The sequence below is a fragment of the Bos javanicus genome, chromosome 23, assembly GCF_032452875.1.
Source record: "Bos javanicus breed banteng chromosome 23, ARS-OSU_banteng_1.0, whole genome shotgun sequence".
Taxonomy (NCBI): domain Eukaryota; kingdom Metazoa; phylum Chordata; class Mammalia; order Artiodactyla; family Bovidae; genus Bos; species Bos javanicus.
Window position 1 is genome coordinate 24,229,841 of NC_083890.1, and position 26,071 is coordinate 24,255,911.

The window sequence follows — 26,071 nt, forward strand, 5'->3', positions numbered from 1 at the left end:
TGGAGTCATTAAAAATGGCTCTGGTGCCAGTGATCTCTAGGTTTCAATGTCCCCCACATCCCCAAAGATTTGAGGCAAGACACTCAGCACCCTCTTAGCTTTGGTTTCTTAACCTATAGAGTGGGGATCATAGGGCCATCTTAGGGGTTCTGAGAATTAAATGAGAAGTATTTGGTAGTTACCACTAAATAAAAAGAAATTTCATAGAGGACATTAGGTGGGAGAATATAATCAAATATTAAGCTGATCAGATAAATGTCAGCCAATTAAATATGAATATGGAGCCCAAGTATGTAGTTTATGTTACTATTAAATAATCCTCATAGAAAAATTGTTGCCAGCAGGATGACTGAACCAAGTGGGAAGCAGATTGTTATACCCAAGCCACCTCCTGCCTTTCTTATCTCTGCCCTCTGCCTCCCTGCTCCCCTCCCCACCTCACCCGTACATGGCTCCAGATGCTGGAGCATTTGGGTGCATAGAGGTGATGGCCGTGAGAAAGAGTTGGGATCCTGGGCATTGAGGGTTTGGAGAGGAGGAAGGGAAATGATACCTATTATCTAGTCCTGAGTTTCCCAGTTAGTGGGTTCAAGTGTATGAAATATTGATCCCATTAGCCCTCTGGGAATCTGTGCAGAATTTGGGGTCACCAAAGGCCCCAACCAGTCTTGGGCACCAAGGAATTCAGACAGTTATCCCAGCACACTATTTGAATATTATTTTCTGTGTGTCAGAACATGGAATTTGAAGTCAGCGATGCCAGATGCCCAAAACACTCAAATCACTGGAACAGGTAAGAGATGGAATTCTGAAGAGCATCAAAAATGATGCAATTTCAGGGCTTGAAAGAGAGTTCTCTTACCCCTCACCCCCAAGTTCCCTGCCCCTTAGCTCTGCAACTTTCAGGTAAAACATTAAAAGTTGCACAACTTGAAAATCAGAACGCAAATGACCATTCCATCCTTTTCTCCTTGAAGAGAGAAAGAGAAGCTATGAGAAGCAGGAAAGCCAGAGTCACAAGGGATGTGATGGAAGAGGGAGAGTGAACAAGTGGAAACCTAGAGGCCCTAGGAGCAAACCACACCACCCCTCTGGCCTTCTGTCCCTGGCATGTGTGTCATACGTGGCCTCGGGGGAACCCTTGGTGAGCACCTTGCCCTTAAGACAAACAAAGCCAGCTGAGATCAAGGGACTTTGTGCAGAGAAGGGCCAGGCCTGAGCTCTGAGTGATGCGTGGGAGCAATCAGATGGGCAGAAAGACAAAGCTATTCTCATGAGGATGTGATGACTCTCTAACACCAAGTTGGCCCTAAGGGTTGTACAATCAGACTTGTGGCCCATTTCAGGGCCAATGATGCTCTGTTCCTCACAGCACCTTTATGACAGATATTAACAGATGGAGGGGGAGAAATCCTGCTGGCCTGACAGTAGTAATGATAATAGTAGTAATAACTGATCATATTTACTGAGCACCTACTACAGTCAGGACCCGTGATGAGTGCTTTACATCACACTTCAGTTAATCTTCATAGTAATCCCATGGGGTAGAGGCCTCATTATGCCCATTTTATAGATGAGAAAACCAAGGCCTCTCAGCCAGAAAGTGGTAAAATTGGGATAAGATGACAGGCACCCAAAGTAAGAGCAAACATTGGGGTAAATAACAGAAAACAGAAGGAACTTGCTAGAGGGATATAAAAGCCAAAGACACACAATCACAACTTCATCTTCTCCCTGGGATCGAGGCAGAAAGATGGAGAATCATCTGTTCTCTCTCCATTAAAAGAGAAGCAGCCCCTCCAGAAAAGCCTGAGGACCCTATCTGATGGATAGTTCATAGAGGAGAGTAGATCTGATAATCACCTGTTAGGTTTGTGTCTGCAATAATAATCTCATCCACATAGAACATGCCCATCTCTGGAGACAGAGGGAGGAGGTCAATCTGATGAACCAGCACTGGGGAATTTGCAGGAGGCAGCTGGAGATTCGAGGAGTGATGCACACACGTCTTCCAGAGGTCGGTGCAGGTGAACTGCCAGCTGAACACAAGCACAGAGCAGACACGGGCCTCCCGTGAGCACCACAGTCCTCTCACCTGAGAGCCCCAGTTCCCCAACCTGGGCCCGAAGACCATGCAGCTGGGAGACCACACAGTCCTGGTTGCCATGGTACCAGCATCCCACCCAAAATGGGCTCAACTTGGCTGGGACACAACACCAGTGAGTCACGTTTAAGTCCACCATCCATTCATAACAATGTCAGCAGTACTTTCAAATTACAATACAATTGTGTGTCTTAAGCAGATCACATGTTAGGCTCTAACCACAGAGATGATTAGTGGTCTCTAAAACCTAAAACTCACTTAGGTTTAAAACCACTTACAAAACCCCTGAGAGATGTGGAAAGAGTGCTGAATCAAGGGATCAAAATGCCTGAATCATATTCCAGCATCTTTGTTCACTTGCTGAATGAATGTCAGTGAATCACGCATTCTCTGGGCCCCGATTTTTCTCATCTGTAATGTCAAGGAATGCTCCATAAAATCTCTTCCACATATGATGGTCTTTGACTCTATCCCTATGAGAAATGTCAGACTCCTTATATATGTAATGACTAACTGCTCTTAAATCAAACTTCTTTGCCAAATAAAACATGTTCAGAGCTGAAATTATTGTCCGAGATCCCACTATCAGACAATACCTGCCATGAGTCACTGTCCCCAGGATAGTTAGCCATACCATCTGGCAGAATTCCCACCACACCTGCCCGCAGACAAGCTACCTGTGGGTACCTACTTAGGACTGGTCCCCAGGAGACTCCAGTCACACGTGATGGTCTTAACAGGGTTTTGAAGGCCAACTGTGAAGGACACAGTCATCTTCAGGGTCGTATTCTCATGGCCTCTGTATGCAAGGCACAACTAGAGACACAAAACAAGAGTTTCAGCTCTGTCACTAAGAAGCAGCTGTTCAAGTAATGTTTATTGAGGACAATCCACCCCCTAGAACCAACCTAGAGACAGCCAGACCACGCCTGCCCTCCTAGACCTTACCTTGCTGCTGCTGCTGCTGCTGCTGCTAAGTCGCTTCAGTCGTGTCCGACTCTGTGCGACCCCATAGACGGAAGCCCACCAGGCTCCGCCGTCCCTGGGATTCTCCAGGCAAGAACACTGGAGTGGGTTGCCATTTCCTTCTCCAACGCATGAAAGTGAAAAGTGAAAGGGAAGTCGCTCAGTCGTGTCCGACTCTTAGCGACCCCATGGACTGCAGCCCACCAGACTCCTCCATCCATGGGATTTTCCAGGCAAGAGTACTGGAGTGGGGTGCCATTGCCTTTTCCGGATCTTACCTTAGTTTAGAGCAAATTGCTATTTATCCAACAGAGAGTTATTCAATGCCTAGCACTGTGTGTGGCTGTGAGGATTTTTTATCTCAATTAGAGATCTCAATTAGAAATCCCTTGTTGTGACCCAGATACCTGTGCAACCTCAAGCAAGGCACTGAACCTGTCTGAGCCTCACTCCTTAACCTGAACTCGCCGGCATACTTGGCTTCTAATTCAGAGTTAAGTAAAATTGTTTGGCAGGATTTTTCAACTGTGGCGTTATTGACATTTAGGACTGGGACTTTTTTGCGAGTGCTTTTCTTACACTGTGCATTACAGAACATGTAGCAACTTTCCTAGAATCTACCCACTGGATGGCACTAACACTTCCCCAGTTGTGATGACCAAAAATGCCTCTCAGTTCAGTTCAGTTCAGTCGCTCAGTCGTGTCCGACTCTTTGCGACCCCATGAATCGCAGCACGCCAGGCCTCCCTGTCCACCACAAACTCCCGGAGTTCACCCAGACTCACGTCCATCGAGTCAGTGATGCCATCCAGCCATCTCACCCTCTTTCGTCCCCTTCTCCTCCTGCCCCCAATCCCTCCCAGCATCAGAGTCTTTTCCAATGAGTCAACTCTTCACATGAGGTGGCCAAAGTACTGGAGTTTCAGCTTTAGCATCATTCCTTCCAAAGAAATCCCAGGGCTGATCTCCTTCAGAATGGACTGGTTGGATCTCCTTGCAGTCCAAGGGACTCTCAAGAGTCTTCTCCAACACCACAGTTTAAAAGCATCAATTCTTTGGCACTCAGCCTTCTTCACAGTCCAACTCTCACATCCATACATGACCACAGGAAAAACCATAGCCTTGACTAGACAGACCTTTGTTGACAAAGTAATGTCTCTGCTTTTTAATATGCTGTCTAGGTTGGTCATAACTTTCCTTCCAAGAAGTAAGCATCTTTTAATTTCATGGCTGCAGTCACCATCTGCAGTGATTTTGGAGCCCAAAAAAATAAAGTCTGACACTGTTTCCCCATCTATTTCCCATGAAGTGATGGGACTGGATGCCATGATCTTCATTTTCTGAATATTGAGCTTTAAGCCAACTTTTTCACTCTCCTCTTTCACTTTCATCAAGAGGCTTTTGAGTTCCTCTTCACTTTCTGCCATAAGGGTGGTGTCATTCTGCATATCTGAGGTTATTGATATTTCTCCCGGCAATCTTGATTCCAGCTTGTGCTTCTTCCAGTCCAGCGTTTCTCATGATGTACTCTGCATATAAGTTAAATAAGCAGGGTGACAATATACAGCCTTGACGTACTCCTTTTCCTATTTGGAACCAGTCTGCTGTTCCATGTCCAGTTCTAACTGTTGCTTCCTGACCTGCATACAGGTTTCTCAAGAGGCAGGTCAGGTGGTCTGGTATTCCCATCTCTTTCAGAATTGTCCACAGTTTATTGTGATCCACACAGTCAAAGGCTTTGGCATAGTTAATAAAGCAGAAATAGATGTTTTTCTGGAACTCTCTTGCTTTTTCCATGATCCAGAGGATGTTGGCAATTTGATCTCTGGTTCCTCTGCCTTTTCTAAAACCAGCTTGAACATCGGGAAGTTCATGGTTCACGTATTGCTGAAGCCTGGCTTGGAGAATTTTGAGCATTACTTTACTAGCATGTGAGATGAGTGCAATTGTGCGGTAGTTTGAGCATTCTTTGGCATTGTCTTTCTTTGGGATTGCAATGAAAACTGACCTTTTCCAGTCCTGTGGCCACTGCTGAGTTTTCCAAATTTGCTGGCATATTGAGTACAGCACTTTCACAGCATCATCTTTCAGGATTTGAAAGAGCTCAACTGGAATTCCATCACCTCCACTAGCTTTGTTCATAGTGATGCTTTCTAAGGCCCACTTGACTTCACATTTCAGGATGTCTGGCTCTAGGTGAGTGATCACACCATTGTGATTATCTGGGTCATGAAGATTTTTTTGTATAGTTCTTCTGTGTATTCTTGCCACCTCTTCTTAATACCTTCTGCTTCTGTTAGGTCCATACCATTTCTGTCCTTTATCGAGCCCATCTTTGCATGAAATGTTCCCTTGGTATCTCTAATTTTCTTGAAGAGATTTCTAGTCTTTCCCATTCTGTTGTTTTCCTCTATTTCTTTGCATTGATCACTGAGGAAGGCTTTCTTATCTCTTCTTGCTATTCTTTGGAACTCTGCATTCAGATGCTTATATCTTTCCTTTTCTCCTTTGCTTTTCACTTCTCTCCTTTTCACAGCTATTTGTAAGGCCTCCCCAGACAGCCATTTTGCTTTTGTGCATTTCTTTTCCATGGGGATGGTCTTGATCCCTGTCTCCTGTACAAGGTCACGAACCTCAGTCCATAGTTTATCAGGCCCTCTATCTATCAGATCTAGGCCCTTAAATCTATTTCTCACTTCCACTGTGTAATCATAAGGGATTTGATTTAGGTCATACCTGAATGGTCTAGTGGTTTTCCCTACTTTCTTCAATTTCAGTCTGAATTTGGCAATAAGGAGTTCCTGGTCTGAGCCACAGTCAGCTCCTGGTCTTGTTTTTGCTGACTGTATAGAGCTTCTCCATCTTTGGCTGCAAAGAATATAATCAATCTGATTTCAGTGTTGACCATCTGGTGATGTCCATGTATAGAGCCTTCTCTTGTGTTGTTGGAAGAGGGTGTTTGTTATGACCAGTGCATTTTCTTGGCAAAACTCTATTAGTCTTTGCCCTGCTTCATTCCATATTCCAAGGCCTCTAGTGTGGGCTAAATCCCCACCACCACCTGCTGGGTGCCTGTGCTATAGAAGAAAGGCTGGAAGTTGGGTGTTGCCCTTTCCTCAACCGTTTAGTCCCAGCTCCCACTCTTTTTTGACTCAGAAAGGACTTGAAACCACTGCCGTGAGCTCAGTTATCCCAGGAAGGTTCACAATGGTTCCCAAAGAGCAGAGCTATTGACGCAAAGGATATGAGGTACTGGAGGAATGTGTCAGTCCATCCATCAATAACAACAGTAACTATAATAATAGGTCTGCCTCTCAAGCTATGGGGGAAGAGTATATGAGGTAATCCAGTAAAGTGCTTGGGCAGCGGCTAGGACTTGTTTAAAGCTAGTTATTATAATAAATAATAATAAATAAATAATAAATAATAACTAGCTTTAAACAAGTCCTAGCCGCTGCCCAAGCACTTTACTGGATTACCTCATACACTCTTCCTCCATAGCTTGAGAGGCAGACCTGTTATCACCCATTTCTCAGATGAGTAAACTAAGATAAAACACAGAGGGCATGCAGGGTATAGAGTCAGAATTCAAAACCAGAGAGTCTGAGTGGAGAGTCTGCTCTCATACCTGGAGACCAAAGAAAACACTGAAGCATATGGAAACTTCCATGTCGTCATTGTTGTTGTTTTGTCATTAATCCAACTCCAACTCTTTGCAACTCCATGGACTATAGCCCTCCAGGCTCCTCTGTCCATGGGACTCTCCAGGCTAGAATACTGGAGCGGGCTTCCATTTCCTCCTCCAAGGGATCTTCCCAACCCAGGGATCAAATCCACGTCTCCTGCATTGGCAGGTGGATTCTTTACCACTAAGCCACCTAGAAAGCCCAGAAGCTTCCATAGGTCTCAGTTATTACAAAGGCATTTCTATGCAGCAACTAGCTAACGGAGGACCCAAGGTGTCCATTCACACCCAAAACCTAGCACCTCAGCCTGAAACAGCTTGTGAGTCATGGTAACCACTCCCTTGTGCTTCTGTTTCTCCACTGTCCACCCCAGAGAACAATTTCAACCCCTCCCTACCCACCTGGCCTGCAAACACCATGGCTGCTACTTACGTGTGTGTACTGATCTAGCCGGTAGACTTTCTGAACAGCTGGAGGTGTCAGGACAAGGTGTCGAGGCTGATGGAGACTGAACCTCCCACAGAAGGGCTCTGTCCCACTGGTGAGGTGCCCATCAGAGGTGGAACCTTCTAACCCTGGATGAAGTTCAGATAAAATAGGAAGACAGGAGTAATTATCAAACAGAGCTCCACAACATGTCTGCAGGGAATGGGTTATGGGTTCTCCATGACATCAGCCTCTTAGTCCTTGGGCAAGCCGGGCAGGGCTCAGGGTGGCCAGCACCCTCCAGCTCGAAGGCTCCACCTATGAGAAATACATTATGTCTGCTCCAGAGCATTAAAAATCTATTATCATTTTCTATGTGTACCACAAAAAAAAAAAAAATATTGAGAAGCAAAGAGGTAAGGTGTGTTGACTGCAACTTAGCTCACCTTACGATTTCTAAAACATATCCTTACATATTTGGAATATGTTAGACTACCGTCTTCGGCTTCCCAAGTGGTAAAGAACCCATCTGCCAATGCAGAAGACATAAGAGACTCGGTTCAATAGGTCGGTTGGGAAGATCCCCTGGCATAGGAAACTGCAACCCACTCCAGTATTCTTGGCTGGAGAATCCCACAGACAGAGGAGCCTGGCGGGCTTCAGTTCATAGGGTCACAAAGAGTCAGACACGACTGACACAAGATACTATGCACAGCACAGACTACTGCATTATGTAAGAATTCCTTTGAGATATGATTTGAGTTAAACAAGATTTGCACTGTTCTGCTATGTCTCTCCTATATCGGTTGCTCTTTCCCACGTGTGGCATGAGATGCAGTTTCTGAGCCTAAGTCACCAGCATCCTTCGTTTCCAACTCTCTGCTCCCCTGACAGCACAGAAGGGATGTCTTTTCTTTCTCTGATTCCCACACCAAGCAGCTCCCTCCCAAACATGCAGCCTCTCTCTTAAACACTGTGTCCAAATCCAGTTTCCATTGAAATGAACAGAGTGACCTTGGAGATGAAATGAAGATTGTTCCCTGTTTACATTAAAAAAGAGAGAGAGAAGATAAGCGTGAAGAAGAAGGTCAGAATTTGTCAAACCAGGAATCGTACCTTGTTCAAATCCCAGCCAGAGTAAGATGTTCGCTGAAAGGGGTTCCAGTTTGCATTTGACTGCAAGTAACTCCTCAATGGCTGTTTGAATCTGTTAATAAGAAAAATGACCAGGAGCTCATGCCATGGATGTAAAGACTACCTCTAGTTCCCCCACCTCTCCCTATGTGAATAAAATGCCCACCTGATGGGCTGTGGCATTTGCAGGGATTGGCTGACTAGAAACGTTGTCCCAGGTAAGGAAGAAGTTCCCCGTGCCAGACAGAGTCAGCATCTATAAAGTCAAGAGAGACAGAATTAAAGAATATGTGCTCACTGAGCCAAAAAGACAGTCTAGGAACATAAGACATACTTCCCTGACTTGCTATAGACAGTACACCAGGAAACAGGACCTAAGTGGGTCAAAGAGCTATGAAATCATGCATGTATACACTCACAGGCATGCAGACATGGGCGTGAGTGTTAGGAGGACCTTATTTCCTCTCTGAGGAATACGTTTCCAAAGGAAGATTTACCAGGACTTTGGTACCCAAAACTAAGTCTATGAATCAGGGCGTCACAACAGTAAGACTCCTTTTAAAAAAAATCCTCTCGACTCTATTGGATGGATGTCCAATCTCTTTTGTAGGAGAGTTATCATTATGGCTCAAGTCTCCTGGCTCCCAGCCAGCCAGCACTAAATTCCTTGCAGAGTTCAGCCCCTGAATCTAACCCCATGGGACAAAAAACACAGGCAGACCTGGATTTCCGGAAGTCTCTGGGCCCAAGCTCGGATCTGATGCTTCTCCCGGAGGTATGTGCTGACCACGTCAGGATTCAGCCAGGTGTTGTGGATCTGGACACCAATTCTCACCCCACTGCTGGGGGCTCTCCCTCGATGCTCTGCTTCCAGGTAGTACCTGGCTCCCCCAAGCAGCTCCAGCTTGGGGGTCTTCTGTTGCTGGGTCTTGTCACTCCCATTCTGCTCCCAGGAGTCAAACCAGTCGGCAGTGCCCACCCTGATAGAGGCCATTTTCACCTGCACCCCAGTAAACACATCAGGACCGATACTGTGAAGCTTCTGGGCTTCTCTTTCTCAAACAAAAAGCATCTAGACATCTACTAACAAGGGACTTGGGGGCTGTTCTGCCTTTTCCAACAAGTTAGCCTAAACTTTCTAGGACTATTCTATGCATGCCTCTCCAGTCATCTTTGTCTCTCTTTCTCTCTCTCTCTCTCTCTCTGTCTAAATCACATAGTATTTAGATGAGATGGATGGGCCATGTGTAAACCTGGAAGAGCAAACCTGAAACCCTAACTTTACGTGATGCTGTGGGTAAAATCATATGACACCCTTTGAGAAATCTAAATGACTTGACCACATCAAAATCTATGATGCTTCTCCACCCAACCAGCAAAGTAATTTCATAGAAGCATATTCATCATTTGAGAGAAAATACTGTGTTTCTTTGACAATGGCATTAAGGAATTTTGGTTGTTTGCTAAAACACTTATTTTATCCTTCAAAACTGGCCAGAAAATTCCTGCATAAAACTAGTTACATCCACACCCAGAATCAGTCGTAAAAACAAATTCTGAGTCAGACAAATCTGGATTTGAATTCTTAATGTGCCTCTTTATCACCCCAGTGGCCCTGGATTGGTCATACAAGCCTTCTAAGCCTCATTGTCCTCATCTGGAAAATGGAGATAAAGAGACATAGCTCACAAGATGCTGTGAAGTTTAGAAACAAGGTATGTAGCATAATGACCAGCAAGCTCTGTTTCAAAAAGTAAAATCATGTAGATTATATCTCAACTTTTTAACATTTCTAATTTTAAAAAACCCACACACACACATGAACGCACCAAAAAAAATTAAAGTCTCTGGTTGCTTAACAGTGTGTTACAACTATCAGTAGACCATGAAAGCCTTCATTTTGACTTCCTGCTTTTTTTTTTTTTTTTTCACGAGTGAGGGACTGGGGACAAGAAGAAGGAAAACAAGAAGGTGGTGAATACCTTGGTCCTCAGGTCCTCCGACCAACTGAAATACAGAGAGGCCTGGTTGTCAGCCTGGATCCAGAAAGTGTAATTATTTGTCTCTGGGGCCACAAAGAACCCACGGAGCCGTGCTCTGGAAAGCAGAGGAACACAGAGAAAGACGTGAGGGCAGCCAAGCCCGGTATCACTGACCCAACTACGGTGCCCTTGGGTTTGTTTGTCTTTATGTTAATGAGGAGGAAACACTTGACTCTTATGCCTGTGACTGGCCAGAGCCCTCTGGATGCATCTCTTCCTGTGATGCCTGCCTGGCTCAGTATCTCAGCCCATCACTTCGAACTGGCACAACTCCCCAGGCAGTTTGCATCATCTTTGGGAAAAGATTCTGTAGCCACAGCATAGGATCACCTGGGGGCTTAGCTGAGATCACTTACCAAACATGGCCAGTACAGGGTCTGGCATATGGTAAGCATTCAATCAATAGTAAATCTCATTCTCTTATTAGAAATAGATCTTCAATCAGAGTTTTCTCTGATTTGATCTACATATGAAGAATACAGAGAATATTTTCTGAGAATAGTTTTGAAGATAACTAAAGTTCCATCATTATCATACTAATAAATATTCCAAGGTTTTATTTTAAATTTTTGAATTTTACAGAAACGAATGCCAGAAAGAATAGAAAGAGTTGCTCTCTGGTTTGGGGATCCTTGAAATGGCAGAGAGAAACCTACAGGTCATACCAAATAATCAAAATGTTCTTTTATCTATTGAGGTGGGACTCTCCTTGACGCCCCCACACACACTGAATATAGCTGAAAGACTTTCTTTGGAACATTATTTATGGTCCTCAGAAACTATGACAAAGCTGCAGTACTAGGTGCCACCAAACACACACACACACTATTTATTGCCACTTTAAAACCATATACTGGTGGTTAGATATATAATTAGTACGACTTTCAAGACAATAGAAACTTAACTCTGGTCAGATTTCCTTCCCTACTTGGTTCCTTCAATGTCTGAAATTCAGTGAACAGAGAACAAAGCCTTCCTTTTCACAACTGAATTAACCTTTAAAATGGCCAAGAGACTCCCCTAGTGGTCCAGTGGTTAAGACTGCACTTCCACTGCAGGGGACATGGGTTTGATCCCTGGTTGAGGAACTAAGATCCCACATGCTATGCAGCACAGCCAAAAGAAATCAGTAGAAGAGTCAAATCCTTGAAAGTGGTTACAGATTGACGAGAATTCACCCGCCTGCAAATGCAGGAGATGTAAGAGACACAGGTTCGACTTCTGGGTGGGAAAGATCCCCTGGAGGGGGACATGGCAACCCACTCCAATATTCTTGCCTGGAGAATCCCATGAACAGAGGAGCCTGACAGGCTACAGTCCATAGGGTCACAAAGAGTTGGACATGACTAAAGTGACTTAGCACAGAATTCAGATACAGGAGTCATAACCAACCTCTCTGAGGAGAGTTTCAAAAAAAGAAGAGATCCATCACACCTAAAGGATATAGAGCCCTATATACAAGCTTAGAGCACACTATGTCTCCACAGTTCTCTTATTTTCTACATTTTTAAGCCCACGTTAAAATAATGAGAAATTCTGGCCACATCCTTGAAGGGATTAAAAAGACAAATCTAAACAGGGAAACTTCACCACACTGCAGTCACTGCTGTAGAAAACAATGTCTCCTGAGCCCACGGGAGCTTACCCCTGCTCTACACCAGCCATCTGGTTGACCTACAGCACTGGATAATTGTTCCCACAGAGCTGTTGGCTGCTCAGCCTCTGCTCCCTCATATGCCCAAAGGGCAACTGTTTGAGTCTTTCTTTAGCATCATCCAGATATTGGTTTTATCTCTTAACCACATTCCTACGGGAAGTTTTGCCCTGCTCTTTACCAAGCTTCCAAGCCTACCCAGCTAAATATTCTGATGAATAGTCCTCCCCAAAGCAGATTTCAAACTAAGCTGTACAACATACGTATTTTACTCATTGATCAAAATTTAGCATGTACACATAAAGGGCCTGTGGTCCATGAACATAACCAATATCGGCTGAAAACAGTGATCAAACTTTGTGACTGCTGAGTTAGTAGATATTTTACATTTTCCCCCGGAAATCTCATTGCTTACTCATCTGTCTCCTAGCCTCACCCAGGCCAGTAGATTCACTTGTGATCTGGACATCCACTTTTCCTACAAACATACCTGAAAGGTTGCCCTTCCTTTGACCAAAATCCAGATGGGGAACTGGCATTAGGGACGATCTGCCAACTGTACCCAGGGGTGGCTTCAGTCAGGTCCAAGTCCTCAGAAGCATCTCCAACTTCAAAGAGAAGCCCTCGATTGCCTGAAAGACACGTATGCCTCATAAACATCAGAGGGGGATTCTCCCCCAAGCGGGGGAACTTCTTGACTACAGATTCAGGATGAAGATGATACGGGAACGATTTAGAAGGTGAGTCAACTGAGACCCAGATGGAGTAATCATGTGAGACATTGTAAAGACTGTATATAGAGCTGATTCACTTTGGTGTACAGCAGAAACTTATACAATATTGTAAAGCAACTTTATCCTAATAAATTTAAGTGAAAGAATACCCCCCAAAATAAATAAAGATAATACAAATGTTCTAGAAGGTGGAAACTACTGCTAGGTGTAAGAATTCAGCCTCTGAGAAAGAGACACCTGACAAGGAGCAGTAAGGGGCATCTTCTCAGAGGACCATAAAAAACCAAGGAGCGCTTTTTAATGGGAGTGTCCAGATAAGAGAAAAATTTGAAAAAGCAAAAAAGGCTTGTGAAGCCAGGAGGGCACTTCAGTGCACTTTTAATGTCATGAGAACTCTATTCCCTAAATCCTCTTTGTCCCCCAAAATTGGCAATCCTCACATTTTTCATGAGTCCTGACCTCAGTTTGTGAACATGCAGCAAATCATGTGACAGGCTGCCATTACATAACATTCTAAATGTCATCTATTTATTTGTGTTTTATATTAAAAAAAAAAAAAAAAAACCCTGAGACCAAAGACATATGTGTAATCAGTCAGTACAGTTCAGTTCAGTTGCTCAGTCATGTTCGACTCTTTGTGACTCCATGGACTGCAGCACACCAGGATTCCCTGTCCATCACCAACTCCCAGAGCTTGCTCAAACTCATGTTCATTGAATCAGTGATGCCATCCAACCATCTCATCCTCTGTCGTCCCCTTCTCCTCCTGCCTTCAATCCTTCCCAGCATCAGGGTCTTTTCCAGTGAGTCAGTTCTTCACATCAGGTGGCCAAAGTATTGGAGCTTCAGCTTCAGCATCAGTCCTTCCAATGAATATTCAGGACTGACTTCCTTTAGGATTAACTGGTTTGATCTCCTTGCTGTCCAAGGGACTCTCAAGAGTCTTCTCCAACACCACAGTTCAAAAGCATCAATTCTTTGGCACTCAGCTTTCTTTATAGTCTAACTCTCACATCCATATATGACTACTGGAAAAATCATAGCTTTGACTAGACAACCTTTGTCAACAAAGTAATGTCTCTGCTTTTTAAAATACTGCATTGTGTTATCAATGCTGCTAAGTCACTTCAGTCGTGTCCGACTCTGTGCAATCCCATAGACGGAAGCCCACCAGGCTCCCCTGTCCCTGGGATTCTCCAGGCAAGAACACTGGAGTGGGTTGCCATTTCCTTCTCCAATGCATGAAAGTGAAAAGTGAAAGTGAAGTTGCTCAGTCGTGTCCAACTCTTAGCGACCCCATGGACTGCAGCCTACCAGGCTCCTCCGTCCATGGGATTTTCCAGGCAAGAGTACTGGAGTGGGGTGCCACTGCCTTCTCCTATACTGGCTACTAATTGGGTTGACGGTAAAAGCTCTGGAATCACCCATGGATGGGTTCAGAGTCCAGCTCTACCACTTACTTGATGGGCAGCTTTGAGCAAACTGCTTCACATCTTTATTTTCTCCTGCATCAAAATGGGGTCAATAGTAAACAGAGAAACTGCTCTAAAGACTAAGGGAGCTGAGTTACACGGCAATTATATCTCAATAAAGCCGTGGGGAGAAGTAAAGTCAGTTTGACAAATCTGGAGGGAAAAAGACAAAGGGAGCTTAAAATATATACACAAAGAGCCGGAAATATAAGTACTCAGTAAAGGATAGCTAGGGCTGTTATTATTATTTTTAATTCCTGTTGTTATTCCCTGTTAAATCCTAAGAAGGGGAAACAGATAAGGAATAAGCAGAAAAATAACAGCATATTTTAATGTACTATTTGAGGTTTCTCAGGCTCAGCAGGATTGATATTTGGAGCTGGATAACTCCGTTTTGGGGCTTCCCTGGTGCTGCCTGCAATGCGTTTTAAGGGCTGTACTGAAGGATGTTTAGCAGCACTTCCAGCCTCTACCCACTAGAGGTCAGTAGCACCGCCATCCCAGTTGTAAGGACCGAACACTGCCAAGTGCCCCACGCCTGCTACTGACAACAGCTGCAAAACAGGATCATTTGTCCTGTTACCCAATGCATGAATTATTATTCATTATTACCCAACACAGGGCTGTGTGCCCGATACACACTGAGGCCAAACAATACCAAAACATCGGAGCCTGGAACAGAGAAAGGTTTACCGCAGAGCCATGCAAGAAGAGTGGCTCATGACTTTAAAAAAAACCCAAGCTCCCTGAAAGCTTTTCAGCAAAGTCCTTTTATAGGGAAGGTGAGGGAGGGGCGTTATTAGTTGTTGCAATTTTCTAGGTGTCAGATCTTTTGTTCTTGAGGTCAGGCCATAATGTTCCAGTCTCCATCAAAACAAATGTTAGTCTCTGTTCTGACAAGAAAGGGCAAGGTCCCAAGAAGGCTCAACCTTCACCCTCTGAGATCCAGGTCCTAGTTAAGAGGAGGCGGGGTCCCTGCGGGTGCTGGTTACCCTGCCCAGGGAATGTATGGCCAGCACTCAAGTTTGGGTCCTCCTGCCAGTGCCCAGCCTAGCTGAGGAGGCAGCTCTCAGCTGGCGGTGCCCTCAGGTATCCAGACCTTACCCAGTCACCATCACAGAGGACTCCAGCTGCCCCTCAGGATCCTCAGACCGCCCAAATCGGGGCTGCATCCCATGAACTGCAACCCATGGAGACCCCTGTCGCCATTAGGTCGCAGAGGCAGAGATAAGGGGAGAAGTCGTCCTTGACTCAAGACCTGCGCCGGTCAGTGGGAGGCTGGGGTGAGGGCTTGGGAGCTTTGCAGGACACAGCCCTCATCCTGTCCCTGAGACCCCCAGCTCACCCGCCAGCCTGAGACCAGACAGCCTGGAGGGCCCTGGGGAGGAGACTGTGATCTGCCTGTCTAGAGCTAACGATCGAATGTTAACAGCTGCCTGTCCACCCCACCCCTGCTACTCTTCCATAAAAGAAATTCCAAAAGCATTGTATAAAGGACACTGTCAACCATCCAGAACTGCCACATTATGTTTTCTATATACATTTTATTTATAATGTACACTTTAAACTCTTTTGATCTTATTTTAGAGCAACATTCTTCAAACTTGCCTGCTAAATGTAATAAGGAAGCCTAGAAATGCAATAAAAATTACTTCCTCAAGTTAAAAAAATCAGCAGCACTCAGGAAATTCCCCTACCACGACCCTGGTAGCTTCCAGCAGGAACCGCTGTGATAGGAATCAGACTCTCTATTCCCTGAATTCAGACTCACATTTTCTCCATCACTTGCTTCATATAGTCATTTGTTACCTTGGATTAGAGCTTTCCCTGAGTAAAAACCACAGATCAGGGACCTGGAGAATGCCCAGCCTAAGCTTTGAATGAGTTTTTACACCCGAATGGCCTTTCTTTAGAAAGTTTTCCCCTCGATGAGACTCAGGAGATGAACTCCCCTGCCTGTGCTTTTAACTGTGAAGTCAGCCCCTGTGGGGCATGTAGGACTCCAGACACCAACTACCCTTCATCCCTAACTACACCTGAGATCCTGTTCTAACACTGCCCAGAAAAGTGCTTCCCTGGTGCACTTGCAATTTGTAGACATGGGGTAGGAGGTTTAAACACAGAAGGTGGACTTTCCTGGTGGTCCAGTGGTTAAGAATCCGCCTTGCAATTCAGGATACATGGGTTCGATCCTTGGTCCGAGAAGATCCCACATGCCATGGGGCAACTAAGCCAGTGTGCCACAACAACTGAAGCCCGTGCGTCTAGAGCCTGTGCTTCACGAGAGAAGCTGCTACAGTGAGAAGCCCGTGCACTACAACGAAGAAAGCTCATGTGCAGCAACGAAGATCCAGCCAAAAATAAATAAATAGTGAAAAAGGACCAGTGGAACCTGCCCCCCTGCCCGCTCTGTTTCTGGTGGCCCCATCACAGTACAGCTCTACTTTTCAGAGTAACAGACAGCTGCTCACAACAGCAAAGAAACAACATTTAAATGCACCCCGTTACACCCCACTCTCTGCCTCATCTAACCGTCCTATGAGCATAGAAGAAGCAGTCTGTTGCTCTGTCTTCTTAGAGCATGAACTGGAGTGCAACTGACCCAGAGCATGGAGGAGGCAGCTCAGGCTTTTCCACCAATCACTATGGGAACGTCTTGATGGCAGTTACACTTCCTGGATCGTGGTTTCCACTGAACCCACTGGCCATTCAGTCGCCTGGGGCTAGGAGTCCCGGGTGTTGTCAAGCATCTGAGTAAAGCTAAGAATACCTCTGAAAGAAAAGCTCTGATCCATGATGCAGGACTCACTGAGCAGCCAATCAAACAGCTGAGACCAGATTCAAACGCCTTCCTTTCCACTTCCTGCCCCTTGTGGTTAAAAAATGTCACCGTGGCGACTTCCTTACCTGCCTGAGGAGCAGAGAGCCTTGCACCTTTACTTGGGGCCCTGGTGGTACACTCAATCCTCCTGGGAGACACATGTCTAATATCACACGGAATGCCTGAGGGGAAATTTAAATTAGATACAGATGTCAGTAGCAATATCAGTGGAGATACAGATGTGGCCAGAGGACCACACTAAAGTAGACAGGCTCCTGTTGCAGGGCAAAAGGCCGGAAGTGGAGAGTAGAGAGAAAGTTGTGGGAGGAGGCAGGAAAGAGAGAATGTAGAGCAGTGGAACACAGGCCACTTAGAACAATCAGGAAGAAAGCAATGTCAGCCATGCCGTTCTGTGGAGATGACCGAGCTAGGGAAGGGAACTGTGACAGGAGAGTGTGAAAACATTGTCCAGTATCCTTGGTGTCACCAGCTAGAAGAGCATCCCATCAGGCAGAACAAAGGATTCTAGGCAGGTTCCACAAAAGCATTTGTCCAGGGGGCATTCCAGAAGAATTGGTGTAACAAATGCCCACCCACTCCTGCTTATTCCTACAAACAGGGCTAAGGAGGAGGGGGTGAGGTTGCCTTTTAGAAGGAGTGAGAAGTGAATAAAGTGAAAATGTTAGTCACTCAGTCATGTCCCACTCTTTGGGACCCCATGGACTGTAGTCCACCAGGCTTCTCTATCCATGGAATTCTTCAGGGTAGAATACTGGAGTGGGTAACCATTCTCCAAGGGATCTTCCCAACTCAGGGATTGAGCCCTGGTCTCCTGCAATGCAGACAGGTTCTTTACCATCTGAGCCACCAGGGAAGCCCTTAAAAGAAATACTTTTGTGAAGAGGAGCTGTGCCCTTGCTTCTCTTCCCTCCCCAGATGGGGACACCAAAGGGACTTGCTCTGATTTGTGAAGGTATCTGCAACAGGGCATTCTGTTACATGTTTGCAGAGCTGCAAGGCCAAAATCCCCTCCTTTTCCCAGTCTCAACCAAACATAGGACAAAGACCGTGGAACAGGGTCCCAGGAAGAGTCAGAAGAGGCAAAGATTGCTTCCCTTCCACCCTCTCCAGGCCAAAAGAGATATATAATATCCTACAGCATTCAAGTATGAACTCTTTCAGTCATTTCAACTTACCTGCAATGGTAACCTGAGCAGGGTTGTCAAAGAAGTCTCCTATAATTGTGATGTCTGTTCTTCCCCCAAGGCTCCCAGTTTCTGGAAACACAGACAGTATTTCTGCAAGAGGAAAAGAAAAGTAAGTTTCCAAATATAATCCAGGATGTGACCCGAATAATAATATAATCATGTTGCTGCTGTTGAGTCACTAAGTCCTATCGAATTCTTTGTGACCCCATGGACTGTAGCCCGCTAGGTTCCTCTGTCCATGGGATTTTCCAGGCAAGAATACTGGAGTGGATTGCCATGTCCTTCTCCGGGATCTTCCCAACCCAAGGATCGAACCCACATCTCTTGTGTCTCCTGCACTGCAGGCAGATTCTTTACCGTCTGAGCCACTATACAGGATCAATATTTAAAAAGAGTGGGAATTGCAGCTTTTCCCATGAGTTTCCCCATGGTTGCTCATGCTGTCAGCAAAAATCCCTGCATACCATGAGGCTTTCTTAGGACATCTGTCTCCTCACTTCAAGGACCCTATTTATACATCACAGAACAATAGGTTATACTTTATAGAGACCTCAACTCCACATGCATTGGTCAAGGTCTCAGCTTACACATATGAGTCTGTGATTTGCTCTAACCAAAGAATGAGTTACACTGTCATATGCCACAAGTCCCCAGGAATTTAACTTTTTCTGATCTTTTCCCCTCCTATGATCAAACTTTGAGAGTTCTAAGTTTCATCCCCTCAAAGCGAACAAGTAGTCATGTTCTCTCATTAATTGAAGGTACAAAGAGGCTAATTATGAGTGGTTACCACTCCAAAACAAAAGCAAGGGTCAAAATCCAGCTTTGACGGAGGTAGGCCACCTACAGAGTGAATGGCATCGACCCCTCGACTGAGGAAATTTCTTGCACTTTTGGCAAAGGTAGATTTCTGCTGCCTCTGAGATCTGAATCAGCCTCACAACTTTTCAGTGGTTTTGAGATTGTACTCAACTTGAGAAGCTAGCACTCATTTTCAGGAGTCAGCTTTCTAGTCCTAGACTGAGTTCACAATTTCATGCAAGTTTCCAGTTTTTCAGATTTTGGTTTTTTTTGTATACTCATCAGATAGCAACACAAACTTAGCATCTGTATCAGCAAATCATAAATCCTTGAATGAATACTCAGAGGTGAGATGCTAAAATAACTACAAAGATGTGCTTTTAGATTTTTCAGCACCATCTCTTTTCTGTTATTCTCTTAGAACATACAATAAGGATGATTCCCCTTTCTTTTACTCAGTCTATATCCCTAGATTTTGTATAAAAATCCATGACCAAGCCTCTTCTAATATTTTAATTTTACTTTGAATTTAATTTCAATAATTAATAGATAAATATTAAATTTAATATTCAAAAATTTAATATAGTAAATAAAGTCAACACTCATCAAGGAACCTATTCTCACACAAAACCAAAGGGCCATCAATGACTGCAGGGAAAGCTTTAGGTGTTAATGATCATAGAGAAATGGCCAGAGGAAGTCAGAGAGAGTTCAAGGTCCAGGGTGGTGTGAGGGAAGGGGGGAGAAATACCGTGAAGGAAAATGGTACCTGAGTACGTCTGGTACAGAAAAAGGTCTTGCTTCGCACTGACCAGCCATGCATCCTTGTGTATCACTGACCTCCAAAAAAAGAAAAAAAAAAAAAACAACCCACAAAATTGTGTTTTGGATGAAAATTGCATCTGGGATTTCATTTTTTAGATTGACTGCTTGAAAGAAGATCACTAACTTTTAGTGATCTTTAAAACTGTTTAGATACCAGCTCCTTTTGATGACTAGAGAATACCAATGGGGCAAAGTTTGTTTTCTGATCTATAAAATTACATGGGAATAATAATACCTACTTTACAGAGTGTGACTAGCATTAAACGGAATAATGAATGTGAAAGGGCTTGGTGTGGAATTGGCCCGTGGGAGGTAGTCAATAGATGCTAGTTTTATTCCTTCCTAAAAAAGAGTCAGAGACACAAAGAGCAAATCTCCCTATGTTGAGCTGAGTAGCTGTAGGTCATGTGTTATTATCTTCACAATGAAATTAATATCAGCTAGGCAATGCCCTTTTCAGGAAACACTGAAAAGTACATAGTGTCAGAATATGAGGTAAAGCAAGCAGAAATCCAGACTCCACATTTCTCTCTCCAGAGTTCTATAAAATCTGGACCCCTTCCATCTTAAAGAAGTCATTTCCTGGAATGACACAAAGCACTTTATGGAACTATGTACTGTTTTAAAATTCCATAAAAAAAATAAAAAATAAATAAAATAAAATTCCAGTATTATGAGATTACTTAAGTAATTCCCCAAATTCTGTATCTTTATCCCATTGAAACATTTATGTCACTTCAAGATGAGTGCACAGGACACAGTTATATTCACTCAGGTGTAAAAAAAGAATCAAGTAGGTACCTGGAGATTTATTACGCTACTGTTTGTATACATTTGAAATTTTCCATTATAAAAGGTTAAAGAAAACTAAGCAAGACAAGAGAGTAGATAATGTAAGATAAAAATAAATTTGCTTCCTCCCAGTTACTTACTTTCCTTTGTTAAATACTGAGAAACTAACATTCTGGGAGCCTGTAACAAACAGAAATAAGCATCAATACAGGAACCTGCATGAACTACATGGGCCAGGACATCGCTATCATAAAGCAAGAAGTCCAGCGATCACCAAGGTACCACCCGCACCTTAACGTCTCTAACAGTGCTCGAAATAAACACGTTCCAGACTCGCATTGCATCAGCAGTGGCGATATCTAACAATACAAGGATAAATGTAATAGCAATAGAGCAGCTAAGAACTGGCTTGGAGTTAGACCAAGAAGGATAAATCCTGCTCCACTGGTTACTAGCTTCAACTTTCTCACCTACAAAGCAAGAACAATCCCACCAGCCTCACAGGTGCATGTGTGAGGATTAATTTAGTTTATATTTAAGCTGCTTCCTAGAGAGTCTCTCAGAGAATTCTCAACAAATGGTAATTATTAGTATCATTCTCAGGAGAACCAATTCTTGAAATAGTTTTTTTCTGGACACAGAGACACAGATGGATAAGACTTTAAAATTCTGTTACTTCTCAAACAGACCAATGTAGTTGCCTTCCACACGACATTGCAGAGTCCCAAGACCATGGTCTTCCTGAATAGGATAGCTAGGGAAAAACAGGAAAAGGTAAGAGATAAGAATTACCTGGCAATTCACTTCAGAAGCTCTGGTTCTTTACCCAGGAAAGTTATAAAACAAAATAAAATTATAACTAGAGTTATCATCAATACATACACTACCAGTCAAACACATAGTGTGAGAGACAAAATTTAACGTACTCCTTACCTCCATTGGGTTCTTTCTTTCCAAAGTCTATGACAAGGACAGCAAGATCATTATCACCCTCCCCCCAAAAAAAGTCTATTAGCAAGTTTGAACCTGAAACAGGAAAATTCTGAGCAAACCAATGAAAGATACCAAGAAGAAATCACATTATACAATTTGCCTCTTCTAAACACTAGTCCCAAAAAGGTAAGTCATAGGGTACAGAAGGTTAACCCACTCAGTCCCAAGTGATTTGAAAAAGCCAGAAAAATGTTGATTATCTCAAAAGTAAGCACATAGATACTCATTTTCTAAATTTTCCTTGTAATAAATAAACAATTGAACAACTGAAACTTTAGTGTTTTTTTCCTCTGGCTAGTCGATACAGTACAGTGGGTGAGAGGATGAACTCTGGATATAGTACAGTGGTTAACAGGATGAACTCCAGAGGCTAGTGAGTGGACCCAGGTTCAAATCCCAGCTCTGCCACTTGCTCGTAGTGAGACTCTGGGCAATTACTTAACCTCTCTGTGCCTCAGCTCCCAAATCTGTAAAGTGAGACTAAGAGCTGTATGTACTTACAAGGTTATTGGCTGCCTTCAATGTGAAAGTGTTCATGCAGTAAGCACTTATTATTAGCTACCTGTCTTTTCAAGAAAGCTTTCTGAACCCACTTCAGGTTGCATTGTGAATCGATGACTGTGCCATTTCTAGGAAGTCTAAAGATGAGGCAGTCAACAGGCATGGGTGCTTTAAATTAAAAATAGATGTTTATGTGTGTGCTATGCCCACGTGGGAGAGCCTAAAAACATAGATATTGGCAAGAAAGATACTCACCGGGATCCCGTCTGTCTGTTTACAAGAGAGCAAGGAGTGATCCATTGGTCTCCCTGAGCTTCCAAAATCAGTGGACTGGATACAAAAGGGGAACAGCAGACACAAGTCAAGAGGGAGTGCTCTCTGCAAACATTTCTGGAAAAACTCAGAGGAAACACTATTGTGAACATTCATCTCTTAACTTATGGGGCATTAGTGCAGGTGGCTGGGGACTGTCCCCAGAGGAGATGCTAAATCAGACCCTCAACCCTAGGGCAGGATGCACAACACTCATCTGTGGCCCATACTTTCACACCAGTGAGGGAGCACTGCCCCTTCCAGAAAAATCATCATCATCTCCTCCTTGACTATACTGGGTCTACACAGAGCCACTGAGGAGTGTTCCTCCTAAACAGTATCCCAGACCAAGGCTGTGATGGGACCAAGTACTGAGTATGGCATATCGTCAGGGATGTACTTGGGGCCTCAAGCCTCCATGGGAAGAGTAATTTCCATTCAAGACAAGTTGACTATTTTATTATTATTATTAGGCCGCAGCCTAGTGTGCTGTATCTTAGCTCCCTAACTAGGGATCAACTGTGGCCATAGCAGTGAAAAGTGCCGAGTCCTAACCACTGGGCTGCCCAGGAATTCCCTGACCATTATTTTATGCCAGAAATGTAGATCCTGAAAGCAGTCAACTTCAAAATCAAAGATTTGTAGCAGAACATGAGGATTCCCCCACTCTATCCAAGGGGTAGAGGAAAAATTAGACATACTATGTGGCGTCCCTCAGCAGAGCATCTCATGAGGCTGTGGTCCTTCTACCTTATAAACCCTCACTATAACTGCTTCATGCTGAGTAACCACAGTTGCTTAGAGGTTCTCACGAACATCTCAATTCACTTTCCATTTTAAAAGTCTCCAATGAAAAAAGTCACATCGGCATCCTACGTACCCAACCCTTTGCAAGCCCACGAAGGTCCTCTGTCCATCAAATCACCCAGACAAGAATATTGGAGTGGGTTGCTGTTTCCTTCTCCAAGGGATCTTCCTGACCCAGGGATCAAACCCATGTCTCCTGCTTGGCAGGCAGATTCTTTACCATGAAGCTACTAGAGAAGCCCTAATCATTCCCCCAAAATATTAAAAACTCAATTGCTTGCACAAACACCATATGACATCACTCATATGTGGAAACTAGAATATGATGCAAATGAACTTATCTTCAAAACAGAAAGACTCACAGACATAGAGAACAGACTTGCGGTTGCTAAGGGGGAGGAGAAGAGGAGGAAGACAGGATCGGGAGCTTGGGATTAACAGATGCAAACTATTACATATACTAATAGGATGGATAAACAATAAGGTCATACTGTATAGCACAGGGAAATATATTCAGTGTCCTGTGATAAACCATAATGGAAAATAATATGAAAAAGAATGTATATATATATATATAGAGAGAGAGAGAGAGAGAGAGATAGACATAAAACTGAATCACTTTGCTGTACAGCAGAAATTAACACATTGTAAATCAACTAGACTGCAATAAAATAAATTTTAAAAATAGCTCAATGGCTTTCTGTACATTTTCCACATTTTTGTCTGATCACACTAACAGAATTTCTAAATATACAGATGGGTAACAAACAAGGATGTTACAGTGGTCAGGTTCACACATGGTTATAAAGGATTTATTCCAGCTTGAGAAACAAGAGGGAAAAGGGGAAGAATCAAGAAAGAAAATCCACAGATGCAATTACAGTCCAACTCACACTGTGCCCAGAGTGACTAGTTGTCAGTAAATAAATGGACCAACTTAATCGACCAGTTGCAATTACATTAGCCAAGTTTGCTGAAGCCCAGCTCACCAGGGACCGTAAACTGCGAAGAGGAAAATAGCAGTTCTGTGCCAACTGCTCACAATTTAATGCTCTCAAGGAAGCTGGTCTCAGGGAGCAATCCTGCGTATCTGTAACAGGTCGAACACAGAAACAAGCACACACTTACCTATCAATGTACTCAGCATCAAAATCAAAGGTTTCTGACCTTCCAGTGATAATCCAGCCATACACATGTATTAGCTTTCCTGTTTGAAAAAAAAAAATTTTAATTAACCTATTCAGCTCACACTCTAAATATATAACATACACTGTATTTCTTTTTCAGTTATCTCTACTCAAAATGGCCAAACTGGTCATGACTCAGAATACTAACACAGTTTTATAAATTGTACAACAGGAAAGGATCACCAAGTACGAGCCAGTCATCAATCAAAGAAGCAAAAACAATCAACCATTGCCATTGCAGACTTTATCACGTTGGTATGGAGCAGTCCCCGGGAGGGAGGGATGGAGGAAGGGAGGGAGGGGCCTGCTGAAATACACTGCCTTGTTCCCCTCTTGGCTGTGTATAGACCACTCACCTACACGGGATTTAAGAATAATATTCTTTGGGAGTGTTCCATGTGACTTTCCTCTGGACACATGTGATAAGAGAAGGCTCATATCGCACGATCTGGATGGATATTCAAAAATACTAAACTTTTTTCTGTATCTCAGAGTACAAAAGATAAATGTCACGGATGAACTGATCGGGTAGGAAGTCAGAAAGAAGGACACGAGAGAGCAACAGAGCCCTGGCTTAAAGAATGAGCCACTGCACACAGTATTCATTCAACAAAAATACTTATGTTAAAACATCAGGCAAAATGGGGATCCACAGACAGTTGGCACTGCCTTGCTCACTGATGAGGATGACTTGCTCAGCTGGATCTCCTCTATGCAATTTGCAGAGATTTCCATTGGGTAGCAAGTTTTCCCCTGATACTCGCCTCTTTTGAGTTTGTAGGAATAGGGGAGCAGGCATCAACAACCCTTTTCATCAAGGGCACTCTCAGCACTACCCCCAACTTCTCTGCTCAGAGGACCTGGGAAAGAAATCTAGAACAGCCCCTTCTCAGAAACATTCTGGGACCCATACCAGATGCTACTTGAGCTGACTTCCTCCAGTTGAAAAACACCTAGATTCAGATCTGTGGAACGGCATGAAGCAAGGTTTGAAGCAAACATAGCAAGGCAATGCAGTTCAAGTTCACCACACAATCCCACAACCTGCAAGAGTATGCCTTCCAAATAATGATAGAATTTAACCATTGAGGCTGTCATCTTCCAGTATCACAATGCTAAGAGATAAGAAAGGTGCTGGTTAACTAGACAAAACCTCAAAATTAGAAGAGAGAAGGGCACCTATAGGGCTCATGAGGCCACTGACTTCAGAGGACTTTGAATTTCTTCATGGCTACACTTAAGGCCAAAAAAAGAACATGACCAAGAAGTAATGCTCCTGACATACTGTGCACATGTTTTATTAATAGGAAGTGATTTTAGCTGCAGTCATTGGATGACTGGTCCTAAAACAATGGAAAACTTTCAGGAAGTACGGCAGGCACTTGACCAGAGTACAATGAGTGGGAAGTTAGTCGACTTAGACAAAGGTCATGGGATTGGCGGAAGCCTAGGGCTTCCCTGGTAGCTTGGCTGGTAAAGAATCTGCCTGCAATGCAGGAGAACCTGGTTCAATTTCTTGGTCGGGAAGATCCCCTGGAGAAGGGATAAGTTACCCACTCCAGTATTCTTGGATTTCCCTGGTGGCTCAGACAGTAAAGAATCTGCC

At 43.9% G+C, this 26,071-nt stretch overlaps 1 protein-coding gene across 4 annotated transcripts in view; it reads right to left on the bottom strand.

Annotated features, from left to right (window-relative positions):
• The window catches only part of PKHD1 (PKHD1 ciliary IPT domain containing fibrocystin/polyductin), a 443,703-nt gene that overhangs the window by 399,902 nt on the left and 17,730 nt on the right, over positions 1 to 26,071 (bottom strand). For all 4 annotated transcript variants that reach the window (XM_061398409.1, XM_061398410.1, XM_061398408.1 and 1 more), the window contains exons 7-21: positions 24,407 to 24,485; positions 22,415 to 22,489; positions 21,355 to 21,419; positions 20,806 to 20,845; positions 19,818 to 19,888; positions 18,236 to 18,337; positions 17,126 to 17,221; positions 12,503 to 12,644; positions 10,299 to 10,413; positions 9,038 to 9,316; positions 8,483 to 8,572; positions 8,299 to 8,389; positions 7,189 to 7,331; positions 2,796 to 2,920; positions 1,864 to 2,039 (exon numbers count right to left, since the gene is read on the bottom strand). In XM_061398409.1, the coding sequence (XP_061254393.1) occupies positions 1,864 to 2,039; positions 2,796 to 2,920; positions 7,189 to 7,331; positions 8,299 to 8,389; positions 8,483 to 8,572; positions 9,038 to 9,316; positions 10,299 to 10,413; positions 12,503 to 12,644; positions 17,126 to 17,221; positions 18,236 to 18,337; positions 19,818 to 19,888; positions 20,806 to 20,845; positions 21,355 to 21,419; positions 22,415 to 22,489; positions 24,407 to 24,485 (1,689 nt within the window). The remainder of the gene's footprint in view (positions 1 to 1,863; positions 2,040 to 2,795; positions 2,921 to 7,188; positions 7,332 to 8,298; positions 8,390 to 8,482; positions 8,573 to 9,037; positions 9,317 to 10,298; positions 10,414 to 12,502; positions 12,645 to 17,125; positions 17,222 to 18,235; positions 18,338 to 19,817; positions 19,889 to 20,805; positions 20,846 to 21,354; positions 21,420 to 22,414; positions 22,490 to 24,406; positions 24,486 to 26,071) is intronic.